Here is a 27,400-nt window from a genome sequence, read left to right as displayed (position 1 = left end):
CTGCACACACTGAGCTTCCATTGCAGTGCAAGTAGTGTTCACAGTTGAAGCAGTGCACCAAAAGTTCCAATAGGTGTGCGCACTTCATGCACAAATACATGGAATACTACTGGAAGCAAGTGAACATGAAATACTCCTCTGTAGATCCAAAATGTGAGTAGCACTTCAGTCAAACCAATGACCTTACGGGCCAGGCCATAGCAACTCTCCATTTTTTGGGGGGTCAATGGCTGAAGCTCTCGCTGTGCCAGACCTCAAACCAAAAAGTAGTGCTTTGTTAATACTGGTTATAATTGCATTGTTCACAGTTCCTGTCCACGTATTACTTATTAGCACCAACCTTAATTCTCTTTATTAAATAAGATGCCCATGGAAGCCTTTGTGTGCGCATGTGAATAATGACCGTCCGACGACAATAATTTAACACGATTCAACATTCCATTGATACACATTTATTTCATGAATAAATACAAGTTTCTCATCAACAGCATTTCCCTCCCTCCCATTTATATCTGCCATAAACAAATCTAAAATGATCCTGCTGAATTGGAACTGTCATACTGGAAGTCAGACAGGACTTAGGCAATCCTAACATTGAAATACTAAGGCTCTCATTATAATGTGAGACAAAGCTCGGTATTTACAGATATATCCAACCCCAGCATTTTAGAAAAATATGGTTTAGTAACAAAAAACAAACAAAAAAAGTATGGCCATTGCCTAAGAAGTGAGCATTTGCGGTATTTGTGAATAGGTTTCTCTACAAAACGAGCGTTTTAGAATCATCCTATCTGCATGTTACGGTCTGTCAATTAAAATGTAAACCTTGCATCTAACCATTTTGAAACATACTGGCATGCACAAGTCATACTGTAGTAGTGATAACTTGCTTAATTTCATCTTTCGCTGTCAAGAGATGGAATGCCGCAGAATATATAATCTTATTGGCTATAAACATTTCCGCACATAATTAGAAAGAACTGTATTGGTGTGCCACCTACTGTAGTAGGAATGATTCGCTAAACATACACATAAGTTCAAATGTTAGTAGTAATGCCATGGAGATTAAAGTGCTTTAATACCTTTTAAATTCCAGATGGCTAAAAATAAAAACAGATTAATTTAAAGACGTCACCTTATGAAACATTCAAATGCATTAGAGCGTTTAGTTTTGCGTTAGGAATTTGCACACTGTGTGCAAAGATTTGATTTTTCAAAAATAAATCAACGTTTAATTATCAATATTATAATGTACAAATATATATATATTCAGTATAGAAAATAGGTATACTATTTAATTAGAAAAGGAACAACTTTTTAAACAGTGTAGTATGTGTAATTAATTATGTACATGAGAGTCTGAAACTCAAGGTTTAGGTGTTCCATAACTTAAATAAGTAACCGTCATGCATTGCTTCTCGGATACAAAAAGCTCACGCGAGCAGGCGACTAACTTTACACAGGAAGACAAGTGAATGGGTCATGTAAAATTGGTTTCCATATCATCTATACAACATTTTGGCAAATGTTTTTAAGCTTTGGCATCGGTTACTGAGTGACAAACTCCAGGTATTTACGATGACTTATAACCGTGTTCGGACTAGCTAGCCAAACAATTATTTTACTTGGTCCCTGCAAACCTCTGGCCAATCACGATCTTCATAAAAAACAACCAATCCGAGATGCAATGCACAGTGGTCAGTCATTAAGTAGTAGAGCTGAAATATTAGTACGCTGAAGACTGGCTTAGCAAGAGGCTTCCATGGGTGTAGCGTTGCTACCAGAGTTGGGAGTGAGATTTGAGTTTGTGCGACTTCTGTTGCCATCAGAAGTGTGGGTTCTGCTTCGGTTGCCTTCGCTGGTGTGAGAACGGCTTCTTGAACCCTCTCCGGTATGGGATCGGCTTCTATTGCCTTCCATTGAGGTTACACTGGACCCAGAAGCTGTACGGGACCTCATAAGCCGGGTCATACTTGCTGAAGGCACTGAAAAAAGAACATACTGGCATTAGCAGAATTAAAAAATGAATTGCATCTATAGATGATCAAAATAAATTTACAAAAAACGTGCTTGGCAGAAAACATCCAAAAGCAAGGTTTGTAGAGTACTAGTGTGGATTTATCTTCCATTATTAATTACAGAGTTTGTTTACAGAATAGGGTGGCCTACATATAGTCTCACAAAAATATTGTTTAACAACTCATTTGCAAAAATATCACACCATTGGAGTTAATAAAAAATCTACATTGACCGGATCAATATTTTTGTATCAATGATATTTATGCCAGCAACCAACCCAGGGGCCATCAGGGCATTAGTCCTAGTTAGTGGGTTGTGCTATTGCTTTACAAACAATTTAAGTTGTCTTTTTGCATCTGTAATCCTTACAGATTGCAAAATTGGCAAAGGCTATTGTATTTTCAATTTCCTTGTGGACAGATAACAGTTAAAGATTATTTGAGCCCAACTAGATACCACAGCCTCTCTGCCTCCATTACATCAGAGTGATCTTGCCCGCTAGTGCTCGCTAAGGATGAAAGGTAAAGATTAATTGTACCAAACTAGCTTTCACTTTCTCTCAGTCTCCGTTACTCCAGAGTGATCATGTTCGCTAGAGCTTGCTAGTGATCTAGTTTTAGGAATTCCACATTACTAGACATTCGTGAGATTACGCCATTGCACCACATTTGCAGCAAAGTTTTAGCTCAGGAGCAGAGAAGGACATGAATGAGAACACAAGTGGTTGTTGTGCGTGGTACTTGGGTTTTTGTCACTTTTTTGCACAACATGACAACTCTCATACAAAATGGAATCAAGGACGCACTTCAGGTTTGAAATGTAGCACTAAATGTAGGTTTTAAATTTTGCATAATGTTTGTTCAAATTCCACATAATTACACAGAAGCAAATTGCACAAATGTAACACATCCATAGTTTAAATACTAAATATCTAACTGACAACAAGGCCGTGACACTAATACTATGCAGATTGTACATGCATTTCTATAAACAGACGACTGGGGCCCCTGACTTATGGAACTGCTCATGCAATTTCAATGAGGCATTGGATATAGTGACGTATGTGCACTAAAGAGCAGCTGAGCACTAAACAGGACTGTCCCAAACATGAGGTGCTCTACATATCACAGGTGTGTGTATTGACTCCATTTAATCTCGAGAGCCATATCACGGTAGAAGCAGAGCTTTGATCTGTGCATTTGTGAGATGCATATGACAGACCAGTGCTGTGCCCCAGACACCTATGAACTTGTGCCAGTGTCTGCAGTATCTTATCGAGTTGGGGAAGGCACAACATACAGAGCAACATGGAAACACAGCATCTGCTCTAATTTGGAAAGAGCTAAATATGCACGCCCCTAAAGAATACAACATCATTATGCAGCGACGCTCACTCTCTCCTAGACAAGCTACTCCTCCAATAACACAATGACTGCATTATTTCCTTTGATCATATATTCCCCCGCATATCAACTAGGTTCCTGCTACATAAATCCCACTATATATACACACACACCTGTATGTTTACCTGCTGATAGGTCTTAATCAAATGATGTAACCCAGGGAAATAGACGGGTAGCACAGTAGCAAGCTACACCTATTCACCTGCCATAATGTGGAACCTGGCTATAGAAACTATGATCCACTACGTTTGAGGGCTGGACACGGTAATTTAATAGTGCTAGATGACACATTGTACGGACCTTTTTTAAATATATCTATTACAAATATCTGCAATTGTACTTTTTTTATTATTACTTATTTACAGCTTGAGGTCCAGGGAGGATTGCTGCCAATCATCATGTAATGTTGTGTTATATGCACGCCAAGAGAAGAACCCATGTCTCAAGTTCTTGGTTCATCAACTTTGCCAGCAAACCAGACCTCCTCTCATTGTGATGGGATGAAAGAACAAAGCAACACAGGAGGCAGCCTATCATCTTCCAGGCAGTGACTCAGGAGACACCAGGATTTTAGCAACAGGTTTGACAGACTGTATAATCTTGGGGGCTACCATGATATTGGCTTTTGAACAAGCTCCATAAAAAATAAAAAAGTATTTTGGTTACAGATGTACACAATTTCAGTGGGGACAATAAAATCTGACGTAGGAATATGGAGGTCAGAGAGGCAGAGAGATTCCTACACAGAGAAGTTTGCTACATAACAGGAAGCCTTGATGAAACACGAAGAGGACTCATGGAAAATCTGCACTTGAAATGGTTACCCTAGAAGGACCTAAAGTAGTACTTGAGGCATCCAGTGGTGCCAGGTCTGTTTCTCAAAGACCTCACAAACCTGGATGGTTTAAGTACTATAAAAGTCTTCCACCCTTATGACCATTAGTGCCTTGTGATCTCACCAATCCAACCCATTAAAAGAGTTCAACACAAAAAAGAGGCGCTCTAAATTCAATGTTCTTTTTAATTAGGCAGGCAAGAGCAAACTTCTTTGGTTCACTGGGATCTTGAAAAGGGCTGTTTTAGAGTGTTCTCTAGCCGAGGTTGCATTTCTTCAACCAGCCCCGTCCAACATTGCAATATTTGCCCGCTTTGGTGGTATATAAGGAAGCCCGCTCGAAAACCTGGTTTTGTGTCCATTCCTGACAATATTTAACACTCATATGTCCAATGTAAGTTTTTTGCCAAGCCTGGAAATACCCCTTTCCATCAGAGTGGAGCTCAGTCAGGGCAGGCAAATGGAGTCATTGCTTTGCAGAGGCCTTTCCTGCAGCCACTGACTGCAGTTCTCCTTGGTCTAAGCCAAGGAGAGATTTTTTGGTGCTGAATGGACTGATGCTTTTGACGTGGTTATTATTGAAGCAATATCTTCCGGTACCTTATGTGGGTGTATCATTTGTGCTAACTAAAACATTATAAGGCTTGATTTGCACGAATTTTCTGATGAGTAGGTATGACTTAGTGTGACTTACTCTTCTAGTACTACCGGCTTACCCCTAGGCCCAGTGCATGATGGTACATCTGTATGCAGAGATCTCCACATCCACAGATCGATGTATAAATGTAAATCCCTGTCTGGATACAACTCACTAACTGTTGGACACCTTTGCCTGGTAAGCAGGGCTATATTGCCCATCTCCATTCTTGAAAGGGTGTGCACACAACTAAACCTATGACTGCAAAGTTACTTCTAGAAACGTTCTGGGTATATTTAACGGGGCACATAACCCAACGCTGATCTACAAAGTGTAAGACCAGATCTAGGCATGAACTATGTATAACTACCAATCGAAAAGAGAAGTGAAACAGGCATCACTAGAGAAAAATACACAACTGACACACATTACTGTAAGGGTGGTATGTGGTGGCAGGAATCTAACAAATGGGCTGTGATGATTAATCAGTCACGGGAAATGTTTAACCATCTTTCTGACTGCAATTTCAACCAAATTTTGAAATTCCATACTTCTGTATAACATTTTTAAAGAATACCTAAAAGAACCATCAAATGTGCACCTAGATGCATGCACGGTAGACAGGAAATATGAACACGAGCATGCCACTGGGCGATAAGGATCTTTGACATGTGACACTCAATAATTTTAAGTCTGAATAAAACAAACACTATTGCAAATATAGCTCTTACAATCGCCGTAGTCAAGCACTTACTGTAGCCCATGCCTTGAACGAAGTATTTAAATGCTTCTGCAAGTTTTGCTGGCTGCAAAAGGAAAATATAGAAATCACTTTTTCTGCTGTTCCATCTGCCTATGTATTGTGCCTATTCCATCACTGTACAGATTGTGTCAGTTGAATGTTGTGGACTGCCTTGACAGCTTTGACTTACTATGTCAATCGAAGCATGGCATCACAAAGGAATCATATATATGTAGACTTGAACAGTTATTTTATTCACACATAAAACGTTCTCCCTAAAACAAGGAATCACATTATCGTGCGACGTTACTGGTCAACACGAGAGGCTCAGTCATGTAAACAGTTTTGTGACGAAGTAGAGATTTTTATTTTTTAGGAGACACTTTAGCTTGCAGCGATACATTTCTCGGTGCCTGACATTGGCACCAAAGGGTTCCATTGTGATCCTTTTTTTATTGCTGCCAATAGTACTAGGATACACATTTTGCATTACAAACTAAAATATTGCAGACAACTTTATAAGCCAACTGATGGAAATAGCACCAACACAATTCTTGTGAATGGCCAAAGGCCATCCACAGATGTAAATGAGGACAGAACTGTTTACCTGATATGCACCAAGGACTTCAAACAAAAGAACAAGGCGAGACAAAATACTGTCAAAGTGAAAGCACTTTATCCTTAACTGCCAACAAAAATCTACCAATATTTCATAGTACTACAAACTCATTTCATTCGGGATACATAATGGATATATGAAGTTGTCTGTGCCTCCTTTTGCAGGTATTTTATCTTGAGATCGGTGATATCTTTCCATCAGGACACATTATAGCCTTATAGCCCGCCGTAACGGGTTATACCGGCTATTAAAGGCCCGCTGCACCGTTAAAGGCCTGAGCTGAAGGCGAGGGACTTTAACAAGGAAGCAGGACTTTAATAGCCGGTATAGCCCAGCTACGAAGGGCTATAAGGCTATTAGAACATTCTGCCACTAGAGGGCAGAATGCTCTAACAAACTAAACAAAGGCTTTAGGGAGCGCAAGGGGATTGAAGTTCCCTCAGGCTCCCTGAAGCCTTTGTTCACAGCCAGAGCTGTGAACAAAGAAGCATTGGAATGTTGGAGCTCCGGGCTTATACCAGCCATCAAAAGCCCGGAGCACTCAATTGTTTTCAATGGAGCTTCCAATGTTCTAATATGTATTAGTTCCTATTCATCCGGACAGCCCGGTTAGGGGAACCACATGCCCCCCTCTTCTTTTAAATAAATGTAAGGCCCCAGGGCCAAATAAGGTTCGGGGAGGTAAACATGGACTATGCCCCTTTATTATATTGGTCTCTGGGAGATGGCATCCCCAGTGCCTATTGAGGCTCGGGAAGGGATACTGCACGCCCCCATCCCATTTAATTCTGGTCCTTGGGGTGGGGTCCCCGGGGCCCAGGATGGCTGCACAACCTCCTCCTCTGTTTATTTGCATTTGGCCCGAGGGATGGTGTCCCCGGTGCCTTTCAGGCTGGGGTACGGAGGCCACACAGCCCATTTTTATTGGAACTGGCCCCGGGGATTGAGTTCCTGGGGCCAATTAAGAGTCAAGGAGGGGGCTGCATGCTCCTGCATATATGTTTTGCACTAGGGTGATGGGGTCCCCAGGGCCCGGTGGCCAACCCTATGATGTGCACGCCAAAGACTCTACATGGTGTGGGGTTATCAGCCTGCTAGGGATTTGGCCACTATGGCCAAATCCACGTTGAGCACGGCCAAAGGCTGTGTGCAGGTTGGGTTTGGCTGTCTGAGGGGAGTTGGAAGCAGATCCTTTCTGTAAGGCAGGCATTGCGTCTACCCCCACCATGCATGGCCAAAGGCTGTGAGTGGGGACAGCTGCCTGAAGGTGGTAGTCTGAGGAGCTGCACACAGCCAGGCCCTGCGGCCAACCCACATTGTACGCAATAAAAGTCTGCATGCAGTGTGGAGTTGGCTGCTTGCAGGGGAGGTTGGCCACAGGGTATGACTGCAGGCTAGGGCCTGTTGTTAACCCCTTGCTGTGCACAGTGAAGGCCCTGTAGCCAAACCCCTGCCATGCATGGCATTCGGGGGGATGGGTTGGCTTTACATATGGTAATTACTACTTTCGGTTAAAAAATAAACCCTAGAAATTCAATGCAAAAAACAAAGGTAAATGTAACTTTATATGTAGGTGAATAGGTCTGTTACATCATCAGTGATGTCATAAATTAGGTCATAGAACAGCTCATGATTATGTAATATGTGAGGTCCTAAGCAGTGCACGGCGAGGGTGCAAGTTATTGTTCATTCTGTAAACTACAACTGGTGAATCTCTGAGTTTGAGTTCAAAACATTAGTGTTGTCACTGACATATTCAGCTAACTAGAAACTGTTTTTTCTATGAATATAAATATATAAATGGAATACAAAAAAACAGTATCAATTACTTCATGGAACAGTAAGTAAGAAGTAGATGGGTAGATATAGAGGGTTTGTATAAGATTGAATGACAAAAGAAGCCTACGGGAGAACAAATAAGCAGCAGGTTAAAATTGTACAAGTTGAAATATTTTCTTTTTTAAAGGTGCTAACAGCTATGTGGCATCATACCTGAACAACTTGTGGGAATCCTCCACAGTCTGACATCTGTAAAAATAAAAAACATTATCAAATGGTGTTTTAGAAAATCCAAAACAGCACTTGCTCTCTGTAGACTGGTGTATTTGTGTAGAATATCAAATGGAACCTCATGGTGAGTACATTCGATTACCTGTAATAATACATTTATGATATACTGTGTATAAAAGTCTCATTCCTTTTAAAGAACACCAGAGTTTAAAAAGTTACGTACCTTGGTAACACTGGTCATCAAAAGATAGGACCACAGATTGTTTTTTTTCTTTTCTTTTGTTTGATGTCAGTTTTTAATATGAGGGTCATCACTTAAGCCCCAGAATACTACATTTGTGTAGTGTAATTGCCAAAATGATTGGTTGAGGCAAGTGCTTTCTCATGGCCTATCCCCATTCTAAGCAAATTAGCCACTTTATGGTCAGGAAAACGAATTAAAGTGCAAAGAGCTACCCCTTAATAAGCCAACACATACCAGCAAAAATGTTCTGTCTCCGACATCTACACTGGATGAGAAGTGAGAATATTCAAAACTGGCCTCTGGTTTTACAAAGCTGTTATTTCTTTTAGTTCGATGAAAGTTCATCCTCTTGTTTTAACCGCACTTGAAAAGTAAGATAACTTATTATTTCTAAACCAGAAGTAGGACTATATTCTCGACAAGCCCTTATTTACAAGTAAACCTAGGCAGCATTTTGAAACACTTCTGTGTTCTATAGTGCGGATACTTTGACTGGGATGCGACATTCAGAGTACTACTCGACAGCTGGAGTTGATGACCATCAAGGGTATACTGCGTGATGACATTATAGGCATGTGTAAAATTACCCCAGGTCTTTTTAAACTCATGTTTTATCAAGGTGTGTAAATGAGTACATATGCATTCACCGAGAGATCCTCCAAAAAAATTAGAATGTAAAGAATTCACAAGTCGTATTTGCATCTGTATTTTAGCAAAATAGAAAGTAGAGGAAATAATGAATTTACGCTGCAACTAATACAGATCTAGGGTTTTTAACACGGAACCAAGACTTCTGCATTCATAAAGAATGGAAGAAAAACGAAAGAAACATATGCATAGGAATATCTACTGGGATAAAAACAGTTAAGAGTTGTGGGAAATGAGTAAGAGGAAAGGAAGATTATTTGACCTAAGAGGGTATTAAAGAGCAAGACCCGAGTAGAATGAAATGGTATGCATGACCCCTAGACAAACTAATTTGGAAGACTTCCTTGGAGGTGCAAACTACCCTTTCTAAAGAATATAGGGGATATAACATGTTGGCGTCACAATTTTCCTTGAGTTATAAGACTCAATGCAGATCACAGATTGTTTTGAACAAAAGTCAAGTTAAGCATACAGATGTCGATAACTAGTCTATTTCGGTCTTTTACAGTAAAATGAAGACAGACATCGAATGGCTAACTGGAAAGAATACTTTGTTTGGGTGTGCCAAGAAAAGAGACAATTTAGACATTAATGGTTTCTTCTGGTACAAAGGAATTGCACACTTTGCATAAATGTTAGTGTTCAAGAAAGTGTAGGACCCGATGATCCAAGAAGCACTGAAACTATCTGACAAAAGTTGTCAGTAATCACATTAAATGAGATATAGAATTGACCATGATTTGTTTTAGTTGTGTAGGAGATGGAGCCAATAAATGGTACACCTTTCCTTTACAATAATGGCATAGAGGGATTTTTGTGATACAAATTACATTTTTCTAATACATACACAATACATTTCCATTATCTATATACTAGGCCACCCCGGTGATAGGACATAGAACAAGTTGGTTAAATAAAACATGTTCTCTAAATAAGTGGAACAGGTATACATTCAATTGCTAACCATCAAGACTGATGTATACGGTGTCATATGCAGTGGTTCCATGAGAAGCACCTGTGGACGGGAGTTTTGCAAACCTACAGCAAATCTTACATTACTCCAGAAGGGAGGAAGAAAAAACACACTTCTGAACCTGTGTTAGTCAATCATTTACATTTATGGCCGACTGAAGTATCAAGCTTGTCATATTTTTTTGGTCTAGTGTACATCTTTTCAGAGGATGTAACTAACACAAGCATTGGAATGTGGCAAACCTTCAGGATGAATGTCAGTGTGGTGACTAAACCATCATAGGATAAATATTTTGTGCATCAACCGGCGTTGTGTACAATTGCATGCCTACCGGAAAGGGGTCTATATACCCATAGAGGAGAAAAGACTGCAGGGGCAGAGATGGAATTGCCCCAACTGCAAAGCTTGCTGCAGATTATTGCAAAGTTTACAGCACTTTGAGTCACCTTCCTACTGTGAACTGGGAAGAGTTGTGTGGAGCTGCACTGTCCCTGTTGGTGGATTTACGCAAGTGCCAAGAAAACCTGCACAAGGCTCAGCAGACAGGAAGGTCTTGTGTGTTGACAGTTTCTCCCTGGATAATACCATGTCACTATTTGAACCTACAGTAAAATGTTTTCTTCCATCTCAATTCAATTTTTGAGCATTTAACTCAAATCCTGGAGACTCCAATGGCTTTCATTTCATTGCAGAGTTTAAAAAACCCTCTCAATCTTTGAATTCGGCAGAAATTTGGAGGATTATAAACATGTAATACGTACAAATGCCCTAGTAAATATGAATATTAGAAAGGAGTTCCCTAAACCGAGACACTTGGCTGCAGGCACACAATACCAAGGGGACTTGAAATATCCCTTATATTAAAGGGTATGTTATTCCCTTTATTCTTTTCATAACTTGCAAGTGGTCTAGCACCATTTCAACCAACCCACATTTTTAAAGTTACAATAACACCACAAGACCCATATTGCCACATGTTGTAAGTAAAAGTTAAGGTTAGTTTAAGCTTCAAGCATTATATTAAGACGCTTGTCATCCATGAGACAACAGCGGTGTTGCCCACAGCTTAAATAGTTCGAATATCTAATACACATCTTGGGCCCGATGTAGGTCGGTCGGTAACGGCCGAAAATCTGTATTTTCGGCCGTTACCGATCGGTAAATAGGTGATTGGCATGTAGGGGGCTTTATTTTACCGAATCGGTAAAATTACCGATTCGGTAAAATAAAAAATAAAATAAAAAAATCGGTAAATTTACCGAATCTGAGCCACCCATATGTAGGTGGGACTCTTCAGAGTCCCAGGAGCCTTACCAAATCGGTATTTTACCATCAAATAAATTTGACGGGAAAATACCGATTCCGGTGTGCATGCACATGTGTGCATGCACACCTATGCCATGTGACGGGCAGGTCTGCCCTTAGGGCATGTATGCCTGCCACATGGCACCCGAGCCTGGTTTGGGGGTGCCAGAGGGTGTCAAAGTGACACCCCCTGCACCCTTGTGGAAATCGGTATTTACCGATTCGGTAAATACCGAATCGGGAATGCCCATTCATTCCTATGGGCTTCATAGCCCATAGGAATGAATGGGCATTACCGATTCGGTATTTACCGAATTGGTAAATACCGAAATCATCCGATTCGGTATTCCAGCACATCTGGAATACCTACATGTCGACCCCATAGATTTACCGATTTTTAATTACCGAATCGGTAAAATTCGGTAATTTAAAATCGGTAAATCTATTTCACCTACATCTGGCCCTTAGTTCTTTAAAACCCTTCACCATAAATATTAACAACCTTAAAGGGAAGCATTCTCAGTGACAGCAACTGCTGTCATGCTCACCATTTTATTATCTGAATAAAAATGCAGGACAGCCTAAAATGTGCTGTTCCACTCACTCCACTCAGTGTGCTGCTTAGATTTGATCATGCAGAGGCTGTGCTGTAATACTGGTCTTTGGGAAAATGCCGAGTGAGTACACCAGTAGTGGGCAGACCACTTAAGAGTGAGCACAGGAAGAGCGATGAACTTGTCTTTCCTCTCTTTGCTTCTGTTGCACAGTGTGCATATCTGCCCATTGAAGTAGAATACCTTGTGAAATCACTACTTGCTTGTAATAAGCTATTACAAGTGAGAAGTTGTATTTTTTTGTAATTAAAGTATTATTCTGACACCAACACACATTTATCATTTTTCTTTTTAAATGAAACACAGGAGTTTATTCTTGTTCTCATGTGCATTATAAATCAGTAAAACACTGCACTTAGTTCTGCAATTATCTTAATATTCAGTGCATTATCACATCCTATAAGAAATGTCTATCCAGGATAATGGTGTTTGTTTTGTTGTTGATTAGCATAAATACAAAAGCAGTGGTTTTAATGACACTTCACATAACTGATGGTTATTATACATTATATTCTGATGAGCTAAAAAAATGAATTTAATAAATCAAACTATGGCAAAAATAATTTGATTTAGCATTTCTTACATCAAAATACCCAGCAATTCTATACACAATACTGATAGATTATATATATATATATATATATATATATATATATATATATATATATATATATATATATATATATATATATATATATATATATATATAAACAAAATGGTTAGCTGTTCATATATTACCTTTAAGAGTGTGGTCTTTGTAGGATCCAGTTTGGAGTTGCACTCCACCTGTTTAATGGAAGCGTAAGTAATGTTAAACTTTATATGAGCTTGTTAAAAATGACATCTGCATTTTTTACATTTTAAAACAAGTGCTTAATTTTGACACACTTTCAGTATCGCTTGACCGTCAGCCTTAAAGGCCCTCAATTTTATGTACAACAGGAAAGAAGGACAGGCTCCACATATACAGCTCCACTCCATTTACTGTTCGGACTATCATGTATTACTATTTGTAAAAACAAACGTAAGTGGGAGGAACAGAACTGGAAAAGTCACTTTCCCACAAACCAACAACCCAAGACTAATTTACTACTATTTAACCAAGTCTCTTCTTGGATGTTCACCCATACTTCTTGTTTGCAAAACAATCAGTTTTAGGTTGCTTTAACACATTCCACTAGTCTGTGTGTTCCCATACAGACAATACGTGCTAAAAAACAAAACCTATGGACTCTTCATTGATGCAAACCTCAAATCATTATCACATTGAAGCCTTAAGACAGAATACAACATTTTGTGATATTTTCAAATTTTTAACACATTAGCTCAATATAATGTTGTATAATTTGTCATGCAGAGAAACCTAAATCCTGTTTGGTCATATAATCCCTGGGCTGTGTGGAAAACTACCACAATATATTTTAACACTAGATACCAGATCTCCCTTGCCCTGAATGTTTGCTGAACAGGACATGTGTCAGATGTTTAGCAATTTGGTTCCTAAAACATTGTACTCGCCATTTTAATCTCATGCGGAAGATATCCCTGCGAAGGTGTGACCTCCATCGGTGTCCCCCCTGGTTTCTTGACTGCAGGAAGACCAGATATGCAACAGGTTTGAGAAGAGATCTAGAAAATGTTTTTATGAGGGATAAAAACTCCCAGAATATCAAAACCACTAGTTTAATGTTTTTTGGGACTCACCCCCAGTTGCTTCAAGAACCCATTTTGCTATTCCTTAATAGCGAAAAAGAACGATTCGCTATTAAAGAATAGCAAAATGCAATGCATTAAGAAATCACTTAAAAAATAGCGATTTCTTAAAATTCCTCCATTGCGACTCGCAAATTGCGAGTCGCAATTAAGGAATACCTCCCCATTCATTCCTATGGGCCTAGAGGCCCATTGCGAATCGCAATTAGCGAATCGCAAATTGAGAATGCGATTTCAAGGGTGCAGGGGTGTCCAAAGAACACCCTGTTGCACCCCTGAAATTGATCTGTGCACATATTTTGCGCACACACATGCCCTTAAGGCATGTGTGTGAGCAATATGAAAGTTTGAAAAATGCACTTTAGTGCATTTTTCAAAGTTTTTGCAAATTACCATGAAGTTCAACTTCATGGTAATTTGCGATCCCTATTAGCGAAATCGCTATTTTTTAAACTGTAATGCATTGCATTTAAGGAATCTCAATTTGAGATTCCTTAAATGCAAGTAATCGCAATTTTGCGATTTCTTAATTTGCTATTTTTGCATTTGGGATGATGCATCCCAAATGCAAAAATACCGGTCGCAAAAGGGCAGATTCTGAGAATCTGCCCCTTTGCGAGCGGATTTTACCTTGATGCATCTGGGCCTTAGTATTTTTTAAAAAAAGGAAAAGATGGCTGCATGAGAGATAGTAGCCACTCTGAAGGCTTACAGATTTCCATCAGGCAGTCCGAGATCTTTAAGTACGTTTGGCTGTAGTGTTGTGGCATGTAATGTGTCAGGACAGCAGAGTACATACCGCTTTTGCCCTGGCGGTACAAAGCACATCCCATCAAACCATAAGTGACCCTTTAAGTTGTGTAACAGTCACCTGAAGAACACCCTGTATCTTTTTAGGTTGTATTTTCAGAAACCAATCATGCTGATAAAGAAATTTGTATCCCTTAAAAAATGCACCACTCACTTGCGCCTTCATAAACACAAGTTGCCGACATAAGATCAAAAAGCCAAGATCGTGATGTACTAATTTATACACTTTGAGACAAATAGCAGAAATCTGAGCGAGTATAAAATAAGAATATTGAAATATGTCTCTTGCATCACTGCCCTATCTCTTAACACCAGAATTTCTGCCAGACACTTTTGAACTTTTTGTTGATTTACATAAATATTTCTTAAAATTAACCTGAGAATCTAAAATGGGCTTCATCTTTCCAGGCTCTCTGGGATGGCACCTCTTCAGAGACTACCTTAAATCATTAATCTCAAAACCTTTCAGGTATAGAAGAATCCATCTATCTACTTGGATTCTCTTTAAAAGTTTGAGTGGGAAAAGGCACAGGCAAGCCCCAGCAGCTGGGCGCTTGAAACGTCAATGCTTCTGCAATAGACAGTTACATAACAAATAAACACTCTAAACAGATCTATGATTTTCTTGATAAAGACAGAACTGGCTAATCTAGAGATGTTCTCTGTGGAAGGTGTTTCAAGAGCTAAAATAGAGCATGCTTTCCTCAGCAGTGGTATAAGTGAAGTTTTAAAATCCTAACTGTGTGGTTACCAGCACAGGACTGTGGGGAGTTCACGCCACTGGCATTTCCCAAACCCAGTAAAGTGCCACCATTGTCTTGGTTACTTTGATCTTTACTTTCATTACTCTCATGTGCAGGGTAGATGTATGCTGCATAAGGCACCAGCAATCTCAAAGATTGAACGGAGAGTTGTTCCTAATAAACCCCGGTTGCAGAAACTAACAATATTGCACTCTTTCAAGTCCTGGGCCCCAGAGATACTGCAATAGATGTCAGTAAAGGGGTTGAGGGGGGCTGTTGGTTCCACAAACTGCACACTAGTCTGTAGTTTTGGTGCTGCAATCATGATCTCCAAAGGAGCCAGCGGGGACACAGATTCTAAAGGCTCGGAAAGAGGATCCACTAACTCGATGGTAAGCCTACCCAATATGGCTGAGCATTGATTCATGCACTGCTGCAGCCCTGGATCCATGCTGTTAACTAACCACTGCCCTTTAATTGGACACATCATCAAGTGGCTATCTGATCTAAAGGTCTCAAAGAGCCAAGGGTGTGCATGAAACTAGTGATTCTCCTCCTTAGGTGCTGCCAGCCCTCATTTTATAGTTGGTTCCGCTGTATATGTAGTTTTGTGCTGTGGTCTCCTGTAAGACCTTGGAATGGAATATGAATACTCACTTTTCTTCTCTAAACAAGGTTCTCCATTAGTCTTCTTTTATTAAGTTAACCATCATAGGATGTTGAAACCGTGATCAACAGTGAATGAAAGAACATGGATTTTATTTTGCCCTACGGGGCACATGATATCAACCTGAGATAAAAAGCCTTACTCTTCACCAGCACAGTCTGCTAGGTTGTTCTATACTGATTTAGTCTTATGTAATTGTCTCTCATTATCTCCAAAACATCCTCCCTCCAACCTCAGGCAGAAGAGCTAGCAATTAAAAGGGTATTAGAGGACAACCGCTAGGTCTTTTTACCCCACAGCACCCATTTTCTGAGGGTAGCAGTAGGGGTAAGCAAAAGCATGCTCAACTTCCCTCATATATTGGAATGTCTTCAAAGCTTTAACCAGCAGCACAGTTAAGAATTTATCTTTGGGCGGTTGTAGCAAACCTAGGACTGAAAGTGCTAAAGTTCTTGCTGAAGAATCAGTTTGTACAGGCTTGAAAATTAATTAAGTCTTCTTCTTGGAAATTTATGGTAGTAATGTTAAGCTTGTGGACTTTGCAGTCTGTTCCTTCAAAGGCTGCCATCACATCATGAAATGAAGAGATCCTATAGTGGATCAACTTGGGTTTCTATGAAGAGAACCGTCCCTTATTGGAATCATACCTTCAATATAATGTCCCTTTCTTAACCCACACCTCAAGTGTTGAGAACAGCTTGGAGATGCCTGATCACTGGATAAAGATCTGACTAAGATCCTTGATTAAAGCATTTAATATGGTGACAGGACAATCAACGTTGGCTTTAGAGGTAGAGAAATAAGGGTTTCTACTAAAGGATAAAATTGCCTTTGTCTTCGTAAACAGACTATAGTTTTCAATAGAAGCACTCTCAGATCTTTCTTTCTACAGTGCATGCACACTTTCAACAGCATGCAAGGGAAAATTCTTAAGAGTACAGTGCCTCAATTTTAAAGCTAGGCTTAGTGGAGATTATCTTGATGTTGAGGAGAGTCTACATTGAATGAATCCTACATACTGAAAACAATGCTTCATCAATGAATGATTATATTGCCTCAAAGGACTGGTGCTAAACATCTGAGTGAGGTCAGTATGTGTGGGAGGAGCTCACCCACAAAATTCAATTAGAAGGAAATTATACCTGGGAGTTGAACAAGCCTCAGACAAGCAAGGTTTGTATCAGACTATCCAAGAATGCTCAGCTAACAACTTAAGTAACCTCACTCCCCGTCCTTCATTAGCTCGCCTCTCAAATAGAACGACCTCAATGGAATAGAAACCCAGAAGGCAAACAGTCTGGCCTTCTAGGGTGCCTTTCAACCCCAGGAAGTGTATTTGTCAAAATGAAAAGGTATTGCGGTGAGGTGGCGGGTGTGCAGAGCGTACCCAAACAGAAAAAACGAGGAAATAACAAAAGCCTACTTCTATGAACACTAAGGAAAATGGCCTGTTCTCTGAGGAGGTCAAATGAAGCCAAGATTACAATTTAAAATACTATGTTTTTAGTTGGTGTTCTATGGAAAAGTTATTTTCAAAATAAAGGTTTACAGTTTAAAAAGTGTTCGGAGATCAACTATGTGGGCAAAAATGACCCACTGGCCCAAAAAGTGGAAGATTACTGTCACTTACACAAAGTAAAAGACATACCTCACCTAATTGCCCTGATGTTTGCTATACAGATGGAGATTTGATGGTTACATACTAGGAAGGACTGCTAGCTTGGTGGTGCTAGGGAAATTAAACCAAGAAAACATTTTTATAGTAGAGTGGTGAACTCTGCTCCGTTCGCAGAGTTTTCTGCACTCTGTGCAGCTCGCGGAATACAGAAAACTCTGCTCCGGGTAGTGCAGCAGAGTTTCCCCCCCCCAATTGCGCTCACGAACAGTAAGTTGGCAAGCGCAAGCTGCAGCTCGGGTAGAATTTCTACCCGAGCGGCAGGAAGATCAGTGCAAACGACAGTTCGCACTGCACTCCGCCACTTGAGGAACTCCGTGGAGTTTGTCGCTACGCGCAGTTCCGCATAGCGAAACTCTGAACTTCACCCAGGCCTGCAATTCTACTGCTTCAGGATGACTTTTTTTTCAAAAGTACTTAGCTAAGTAATCAGGCATTCGATGGAGCAGAACAAACTAAGGAAGAATTCAGCAGATACCCTGGATGTGAACTGAACCAAAGTACTGTCACTATCAAAACTAGACAGTTGAAATAAAGCAACAATCTTTTCTTGATCAAGATGACTATTTAGATATCAGAACTAAAACTGGACAAAAATTCTACTGCTTCAGGATGACTTTTTTTTCAAAAGTACTTAGCTAAGTAATCAGGCATTCGATGGAGCAGAACAAACTAAGGAAGAATTCAGCAGATACCCTGGATGTGAACTGAACCAAAGTACTGTCACTATCAAAACTAGACAGTTGAAATAAAGCAACAATCTTTTCTTGATCAAGATGACTATTTAGATATCAGAACTAAAACTGGACAAAGCAAACTGTTGAAGAGCAAGTAAGAGTTACCACAAACTATTAATAAATGGTGCGATACAGCTATATATTTGGTTGGTAATATGCATTACTGTCAAAATTAATATACTCCCATTGTCCATGTTTATAATGGTAACGACTAATTTAAGTAAAGTGTACAGTCCTGAAGCAACTAAACTACAATTCCAGGATTTTATGGGCATGTAAAAACGTAGTTAGGCATTTCTACATCTGCAAATGGATCAGAAATCTAGTTGATCTAGCACTATACTAGTGGGTACCCTCCGGAGCGTTATTAAATTATTAACTAATAAGGCTGGATCCTCACATTTGATACACACACTATTCTATTAAACGAGAAAGGCTCTCAATAAAACATTAGAATCAAAATTTGATATGCCAATTTTGGTTTAAGACTCTCCAAAACCTAGGAAACACAAGTCATGAAAATGGCTAAATGTATGCAGAGGTGCAATGTAACCCAGACACGAGCTTAGTCATTTATATTTACAACTCCTTAGTATACAAAATGATGGAAATGTGGAAATCTGGGCACAACAGGTTGTGCAAACCAGGAAAGATATACACACCGCTGTTGCTGCTCACACCTACTCTGCTAGGTCACTGTTGTACCGTGCTGGAGTGCTACTCAGGGGCGATGGTGGTCTGGTGATCAGAAAACCTGAAGAAATACTTTCTATGCGGTTCCATTAATTTTACTGGGTTATTTATGGTGCAGACCAAGCACTGGATGGAAGTAAGATTCCTATTCATAGGATACTAGATTTAGTGTGCTAGCATGCTGGTCACCGCTATGCATGCAGACAAGTGCACAATAGGGAATATGGATCAATGTTTGACAAATAAGTCCTGCTTATCAGCATACTAAAGCAATACAATGTAGGACACCTGCCACCCTTTCATCCATATATTTTGTTCAGATTGACCCATTTGCTTTAATGAGAAGTCCTGGAAGCCAGGATGTCAATGGAGAAAAGCTTATTTTTTTCTGAAACGCCAAGAGTGAGTGGATTAGTCCAAGGTGATTTCCATCCAATCTGAAACCAGAGTTTCAATGTTTTTTACAAGGTGTAGGTTAACCAGAAGCTCATTATTCTGGCATCCGTTAAAGGAAGCCAAACTGAAAATAGGGCCGTCTTCAGATATCTCTAGGGTATTTCTCGCCACAACCGGCATGTAAACAAAAGATCCATAATACATTCAAATTAATTTTAAGTTGTGTTTTGTATCCACACAAAACAAGGGTAAGGTATATGTTGAGAGGTAGGCATTTTAGGTTTACAAACAGCTGGTGATGTTTGATAAGCCATCATGCTGGTTTGTAAATATGAGAGAGTGATTTTCACAGGCTGTTAAATGTGACGCCTTTTATTTAATCTACTCCCTTCTTATAGTTCATGTTAGCAGGTGTCTTCAAGTGTGCAAATTGCTTCAATAAATCATTAACAAACATGTGTTTGAAAAAACAGTACTAAGTTGCAAGCAGATATTATTTCAAATCTAAATAGTTTTGTAAAAAACAAGACTAGATACATTGATAACCATTTGATGATAATACTGAAAGTAGGTCATTGATAAATCTACATATTAGGGCTGCCTGACTTTGATCACTACTACACAGTAAAGCGTAAATACAGAAACCTTAGTCAGTATATCCTATTTAATGATTTATCACATTAGGACTTTCGGTACATTAGAGCGATATACACGGACTAAAAACAGATAAAAGCATATACGTACCACTGCATCAACAGCAGGGGAATTATCACCAACAACGAGCAACGATGGGCACCTGTCAAAAATAATTGCGCTGCTTAGAATGGACGGCATCAATTGAAAGAATCACAATTGCAATCACCATGCACATGCTATTCACACAATTCTACTGGAGGTAACTGGTGACGGTTTCCTTAGCTTGGATGTTTTCAGAGACTTACACCTCCAAGAGGTGTTGTGGATGCAAGACTAATTCAGCAAAATGCAGTGGCAACAAGATATGGGGCAGTTACGCTAAAAAGAGGGATGCCCTCACTAACATATATATTGTTTAAACAAATATTATGATCAGCATGCCAATACAGATCATAACAGCCAGGATAAGAATCTCGTGCAAAGGGCCAATACAGGGGTTCCAATATTACAGCACCATAGTACAAAGAAGTTAAACAATAACCCCTGAATGTGCATCGATCGGTGTGTAAATAATCACTCACAGTGAACAGGAACTCAACACATGAATAGGAGATGACGTAGTGCATGGGTATAACGCATCCACCATCAGGAATAAGGGGCGGTGTGACTGAGATCTGGTATATCAGCGGGGTGAACCCCCAGGGTCAGGCATTTTGGGCCACGGTTCTGCACAGTCCAGGGTCCTTTGGGTTAGTCTTCCTCAGTGGAAATGTCATCCGGGATTGGGATTGGTCGCCCATGCCATCTATTCGGGGCAATCCAGAAGGATCATATCCCATGCTCGTGCATGATCAGGGCTCCGCAGCCCTTTCCACAACACAGTGTAAAGTGTTGCTACCTCACATGCGGTAGTACATCCCCCACGCACATGAAAGAAGTCCTCCCCTATTTCTCGCCAGTGGGGGCATTCTGTCTGTGTCCCTAAGAACATGATAAATGTGTTTAGGTGTGAGATATGCTGTATGGATGTAATAAACCTAAATGAGGGAAGTGGGCATTGCGAGATGCGAGGTGTGTCTCTTAGGATGTTGTGCCCGTCTTAGTTCTTGGTCCATATCTCGGGACCAGGGGTCTCTCAGGCTTGTCAGCATACTTTGGGTTTGTGCGATCAGTGCTCTGTGGATAAGGGTGATTGCATGGTTTTGGCCAGTGATGGTGTAAATCGTTTTTAATCCCACCCATGCCACGGTGGCCGTATGCTCATGATGATCTGAGTTCGTCATGACCAATGCGCCACGCCCGCGCAGGGATCATTCCCCTGCTGTGCTGGGCGTTTCATTGGAACGGGCGTGGTCGTGACGAGCTCAGCTCGTCATGAGCACATGGCCACCGTGGCGCATGACGAGCTGAGCTTGTCATGAGCACCGGGGCACTGCGTGCGCCCCTCCCTCCCCCAGCACAGCGGGGGAATTTGCCCCACAGGCAAGGGGTTAAGACTCTAAGCCCCGAGGGTTCCTGTCCGCCTTCCCACATGTCCACCGCAGTTGTGACTGCCCCATGTAGCAGAAAATGGTGGGCAGGGCGTGCATAGTCGAGGAGATCTGCTAAATCTCCTAGTTTCATAATGCCTGGGCGTTATCATACCTCTCTTTTCCCACTCTCGCAACCCAGAATCAGTTACCCTCATGTGGTAGTTGTCAGTGGAAGGTCTTTCACATAGAATGTCTTGCCTATGTATGTGATCCATGTGAACTGTAAGGTATTCAATAGAAGTCTGGGGCGGTCGCTGCCCAGTCGACTATTTGGGTTAAACAATGTAGCTAACAGAGGTGCGGTTTGGGATAAAGAGTACCCCAGGTGGCATACTTTTCCATCTGCAGTGTCTCCAATAAGCAGCGCACTTTAGTTGTGCCGCAAGGTTGTAAAGTTCCAAGTCTGGGACAGCTAAGCCTCCATAGTCAGTGGGAAGACGGAGCTTGGAAGATGCCAGCCTCTGGCATCGCGCACCCCACCTGAGAGAGCAAGAGAATGCCCATCTCGATGCCATCACAAAGCTAAGTGTATTTTCTGAACACAAGAAGATTTGTTGGTGTGGAAATACAAAAGAAAAGGGATTTATACAACTACAACATGGACGTTTATGGAAAGCATTGATTATAAGGACCAATTGAAATTTATAACAAGAATCAATAATCTTCTGAAGCCCTTCTTAGTGAGAAACGTACAAGGATGATGGTGAATCTGTAGCTGTCACAGGAAATCTAATTTGGATATAGTAAACTTTTCTCCTAGCTGTTTTTCTTGAGTTTAGGGTTGTTTTTTAGTTGTAAATGCGCATTTTGATTGGCAGGTGCTAAGACCACTTAGGCCTGTGATAGACCAGCAATGCCCAGAGTCCTGAACCAGCTGATGAGACAGTGGTCACAACTATACAAACCACAGAGTTCTGTGTATTAAATGTTTTGGTAAATGTTAGCATCTGAACACAGTTACAATAGTATACATCCTGCCATCCTGGGCAGAACAATAAAACACCAGCAATTACACCTGTAATAAAGCTTCAGTCACATTATTAGCAGTTTGTGGGAAAATAAGCCAATCATTTACGCTCAATCACAACTGGTTTGCATGCACAGCCACCACACATTTCGTCCCCAAACTATGGGCATTTCCTATCAGAAACAGACTAAAGTTTCCTTCTGAAGATGATGAGTAATAGGTGCGTTTTGATGTCAGTCATGTGCTCTGTGAATGAATCAAAGATAAACAATCCTGGAATTGTGCATTTCAAAGGATGAGACTGAAATTGCGTCCTCTCTAGGTTACTACACAGTTTTACCTTTTTATGCCCTTAAACTTACCAATTACTACCTAATCATGAAAACACTCTAATGGAGGAATGGGCTCAGGACAGGAATATTTAAATTTGAGAAAGTTTTATTAAAAAAAAAGAAATAGCCGGATAAGAGGCCCATTTTGCATAAAGTGAATGTGTGGTTAGCACTGGAAGGATAAGTAGCGTTTTTGGGACCCCCTCTAGGTCAGGGAGAAGAGGGGAAAGAAAGAATACAATGGAAGAAGAGCTCCCTCGTGACCTTTAAAGTATTTGTTCAGGGTACAACCTCTGATTATTCTGGGCATAAACATAAACACAGGTCGTGGACCTTGGTCAGCGGACTTGATAATTCTCGCTTCGGTGCTTACTCTAATCAGGGGTTCCACTCGGCAACTCTGGGCATTAGCTTGCCTAATCTCCACAACGGCCCCACCAATTCCGGGGATGCCTGGCTCCACCTTGGGGATTCCCAGCAAGGGACCATCCCACAGGGAAAGCCAGGACGGGTTCTCCAGAGTTATACAGCGCCGGGACGCCCCGTTGCTGGGGCAGCTGTGCGCTTTACAAGTATACTACATTTACATTACAATAACACAATCTTTTTATTTTCTCATTTTTTTATTATTTAAATTGTTTTTTCATTCAATTGCTTCTTTTTTCATCATTATTCAGAGTTAAAAAATTGTATTTTCTTCATTTCAAATTGCATTATTTCCATTTTAAATCACAGTACAAAATTCATAAATCCTATAATATATAAATTACCTTGTCACCAGGTAGAGAACAGCCCAAACACAACACTCTCACACTCATCCACATTCACAGCTTCATCTGTTCATATACATAACACATTCTATTATTTCTCTATCTGTTGTCCAGTATAGAACCACTTTGGTGGAATTTTACAAAGACTTGGCCAACGCGTTTTGGTGGAAAATAACAGCAATGACAACCACCTTCATCAGGACCCGCCAGATAAATCAATAAGTGTTTTCTATGACCTGGAATTTTATACTCAATTTGGACTTCAGTCTTTCCACCTATCACTTAGAAGAATATAACGTATAGCGACCACAACTGTAGTTACTTCTCAAATTGTCCTCGCATATTAGTAATGGGACTTCTTTCTTGATGTGTCCCACGTAGCTAGCTCCACACAAGTAGCTTCAATATCTCATAAGGACCATAACACCTGTAGTTCGCTCATGTCCGTTGTTCAGGAAATTTATCTTGTATAGAATAAGGAACCTTAAAATCTTTTTCCTTTTTTCCTTTTTCTTTTGACCTTATATTATAATTTCTTCTCGGCCAACGGTTATCCACCCCTCTATTGTTCCTGGCTGTGTTCCATCCAATTGCCTTGTTAATCTACGTTATTCTCCATAACCGTCCGACGTGTGGCAACTCGCTTACAGGAACACTGGAAGGATAATTACGGTTTGATTTTCAGTTTGGAATGTTCTGATAGTGCCCTTCCCCATTTCTCTACACTCCACTTCTGTATTTTTAAAGCACATATGCATTTTAAGAGAAACTATATTTTAGGGCATTTGCACAACATGCGACGTAATAGCTTGGTTGGGATCACTACTGGAGTTCTTTTTTTAAAACAATGTATGTGAAGCTATATCACTATTTTTTAATACTGAGATCTGGAGGCAGTAAATACTTTTGTAAAATAAATTCGTTGTATAGTGTTAAAGATAAAGTTGAAGGTACAATCACTCAAGAACCAGAGGACCCAAGAACCCTGCAATGCAAGATCCACAGTCTCAGCTGGAAGGGTTCTCTTGGCAATTCAGTCTTGAACTAGGAAAATAAACATGTCCGACAAAGTCACTACCAAAGGCAAAGCAGGACACGCTGGTGACAGGCGAATAGACTTGTGGAAACCCACTTCGCTAACCTAAGCGTGGACAAAGAGGGCAAGTTGTAGAAAATAGCTGAAAAAAGCTAAAAAACGTATGTCTGAGGGTCAAAGAACTGATGAGCTCAAAGAAGGTGCCAGAGGCCAAAAGAGAAAGTCAAGATCTGGAGCAACATACCGGTCAGCTGCTTCTTTTCGATTGGCTAGGAGAGCAGTATCAACCCTCCAGTAGCCTAAGACAGTTACGGTCAGACCAGTTAAGAGCATTTTAGTCAGTGATTCTCCATTGTAACCAGTAGATGCACGATAGAGTGGTGTTTAAGGTGCCCTGTCAGGAAGGAGTCATTCCTGTACAAAGGTCTGTTGGACCGTAGTCAAACTGGCTTCTTGTTTCACCTTCGTGTAAACTCTGTCCAATTAACTTTAGTTTGTTTGTCACTGTCCTCTTTGAAACATTTTCTCTCCAATCAGTCAGAAAATAGTTTCACAGTCAATGCTGCCTGGTTCCTCCATCTCCTCGTGCTTACTACTAAATAGTACCCATTGTCTAATAATCTTCCCCCTCCCTCAATTAGTACTTTGATTTCCTGGCATAAGGTTCTCCCTCTTAATATTCCCTGCCACAGACTAGTGTCCCAAAGTCCAGTTTTAAAACAAACACTTCCAAGTATCCTCAAGCAAGAATCCGGGTAAACCTTCCAGTATGTGTTGCGGTTTGTTTTACTTTATGAAACCATTTCGACAGAGAATGTGCTCACTATATGTGATCATAGACAACCATAACACTGGTTTATGACTTACACATTAATTGAAACATATAGATGTGGTCTAACAGCCAGTGCTGCTGACTTTCCATCTGGGAAACCAGGTTTGAATCTCCTGTGTTTATGAAAATGAATTTGACATTATGAAATGTAATCTGGTGCTCATGCAAGTGCATCAATGCCCATAGCCTGTGTTTGCGCAAAACATAAATATCAATCTCTATTAATGTTTTTCTGCAAATATCCCACAATTCATTCTAAAGATCATGTTTTTAGACCCCTGCAATTTAACACCTTCCAGTTACTAAACATCACCAACTAATCACCAACCATCTGCATGTACACACATATCCCCCACTAATGATCACATTTAACTATTACTTTAATCTGCTACAAACAAACAGAAGTGAATGCATGGTGTGATTTGCTTGGGCGCACAGGCTAATCAAAGTAGCCATCAAGAACCAACAACACGGACTAATCTCTAATCTTGGGTTCCAAAGTAGCCGGTGTAAAGCTAGGTGGGGGAGCAAAAGTTGTCAACCTAAAAACTGGGGAGCTGTGCTCTGATGCTTTATTTCACCTTGGGGAAATATTAAAGCTCTCATTGGTAATAATGGTAGGTATAGACTGGACATGAAGTGTTAGATGGCGGAATTGAATAAAGTTTTGGACAGACAGGCTGAGGTGTCCTGTGCTCAGTGAGGGCTTGTTCCATTTAGTACAGGACCTTTCTGGTGGAATTATGTTGCGCTTGGTGACATGGCATGTGCCACATGGGAGCATAAGCAAGGTAACTGGGTATCAGAACTGTAAATGGATCTTGTCAGAAACTCTGGCCTTCCAGGAGTTTGGCTAAGTGTGCAAGGTGGAGACAGGCCTGCATTGGTGGAGTCTATCAGAACTAATAATGGTCGTTTTGGCACTTTAATTTTTCTAGCCTTAAGGAACAATTCATTAGCTTAAGTAAAAGTCTTTCACTGATTGGCATGCTCTCAACTCAGACTGTAGACAAGGCAGTGGAGGTGGTCCAACCAGTCTGCTATTTGCATCAAAGATCAATAGTTTAGACCTGAATTTTTAAGTTTTCGGGGTGTGAAAAATATTAATGAGGGCCTTTTTGTTAGAGTTTCTAGCTTAGCAGTAGGTTTATCTATAGTGTAGTGGGTTTGCTAGGTAGGTCTAACCAGATAGTGTCCTAAAATGGTGTTGTACCATTGTTAGAGGATGATGGTCACAACTGAGGCAGTAAATGTCTCTTCAAATCTGAGATTATACAAAAAAAGTCTGTATGAGAAGGAATGATAGAGTAGTGAGGCATGAAGCACTAGAGAAGTAGGACTGATGGTATTTTGGAGGATACTGTCAGGTATTTTCACTTTATGGGTGAATGCAATATCTGTTCCTTTCCAATGGACTTTAAACTAGGGATAGGATAAATGAGTCAAGGACTGAATCATATTTGATGAGACAGAGTAATCAGTGAGGTTTTAGTGGCATGCACATAGTTGAGTTGGCTCAGATTGCACCAGGTCTCTCTGAATGGTACGGAGAGGCAATACTACTGGGAAGAACTATGTTGGGGCATCCTGTATGTGCATGTAGCAATGTTCCTGATGAATTCTGCTGTATGGGAGATGGTGGAATTGTTTCAATATGGCTCCTGGGGGAAGTTTATGAGAAGTCTAGCGGCAGGAGTGATACTTCTTAGATGGTGTGTTTGCGGCTTTCCTTCTCAGATGGAGACTGAATTGTAGAAGGTGACTAGGGAAGTTGTCAGGTAGGACCGTTCCAGGTTTTTTTGGTGGTGTATA

General features: G+C 40.5%; 1 protein-coding gene across 2 annotated transcripts in view; it reads right to left on the bottom strand.

The window, feature by feature from the left end:
• Nucleotides 1-429: 429 nt before the first annotated feature.
• The window catches only part of NDRG1 (N-myc downstream regulated 1), a 158,807-nt gene continuing 131,836 nt past the window's right edge, over nt 430-27,400 (bottom strand). For both annotated transcript variants that reach the window (XM_078686732.1, XM_078686734.1), the window contains exons 12-16: nt 20,228-20,279; nt 12,788-12,835; nt 8,248-8,283; nt 5,649-5,700; nt 430-1,985 (exon numbers count right to left, since the gene is read on the bottom strand). In XM_078686732.1, coding sequence (XP_078542858.1) covers nt 1,747-1,985; nt 5,649-5,700; nt 8,248-8,283; nt 12,788-12,835; nt 20,228-20,279 — 427 coding nt within the window. In that variant the 3' untranslated portion in view covers nt 430-1,746. The remainder of the gene's footprint in view (nt 1,986-5,648; nt 5,701-8,247; nt 8,284-12,787; nt 12,836-20,227; nt 20,280-27,400) is intronic.

The sequence above is a fragment of the Lissotriton helveticus genome, chromosome 4_1, assembly GCF_964261635.1.
Source record: "Lissotriton helveticus chromosome 4_1, aLisHel1.1, whole genome shotgun sequence".
Classification (NCBI taxonomy): Eukaryota; Metazoa; Chordata; class Amphibia; order Caudata; family Salamandridae; genus Lissotriton; species Lissotriton helveticus.
The sequence above is the reverse complement of the archived record's forward strand: the minus strand, read 5'-3'. Positions and strand labels throughout refer to the sequence as shown.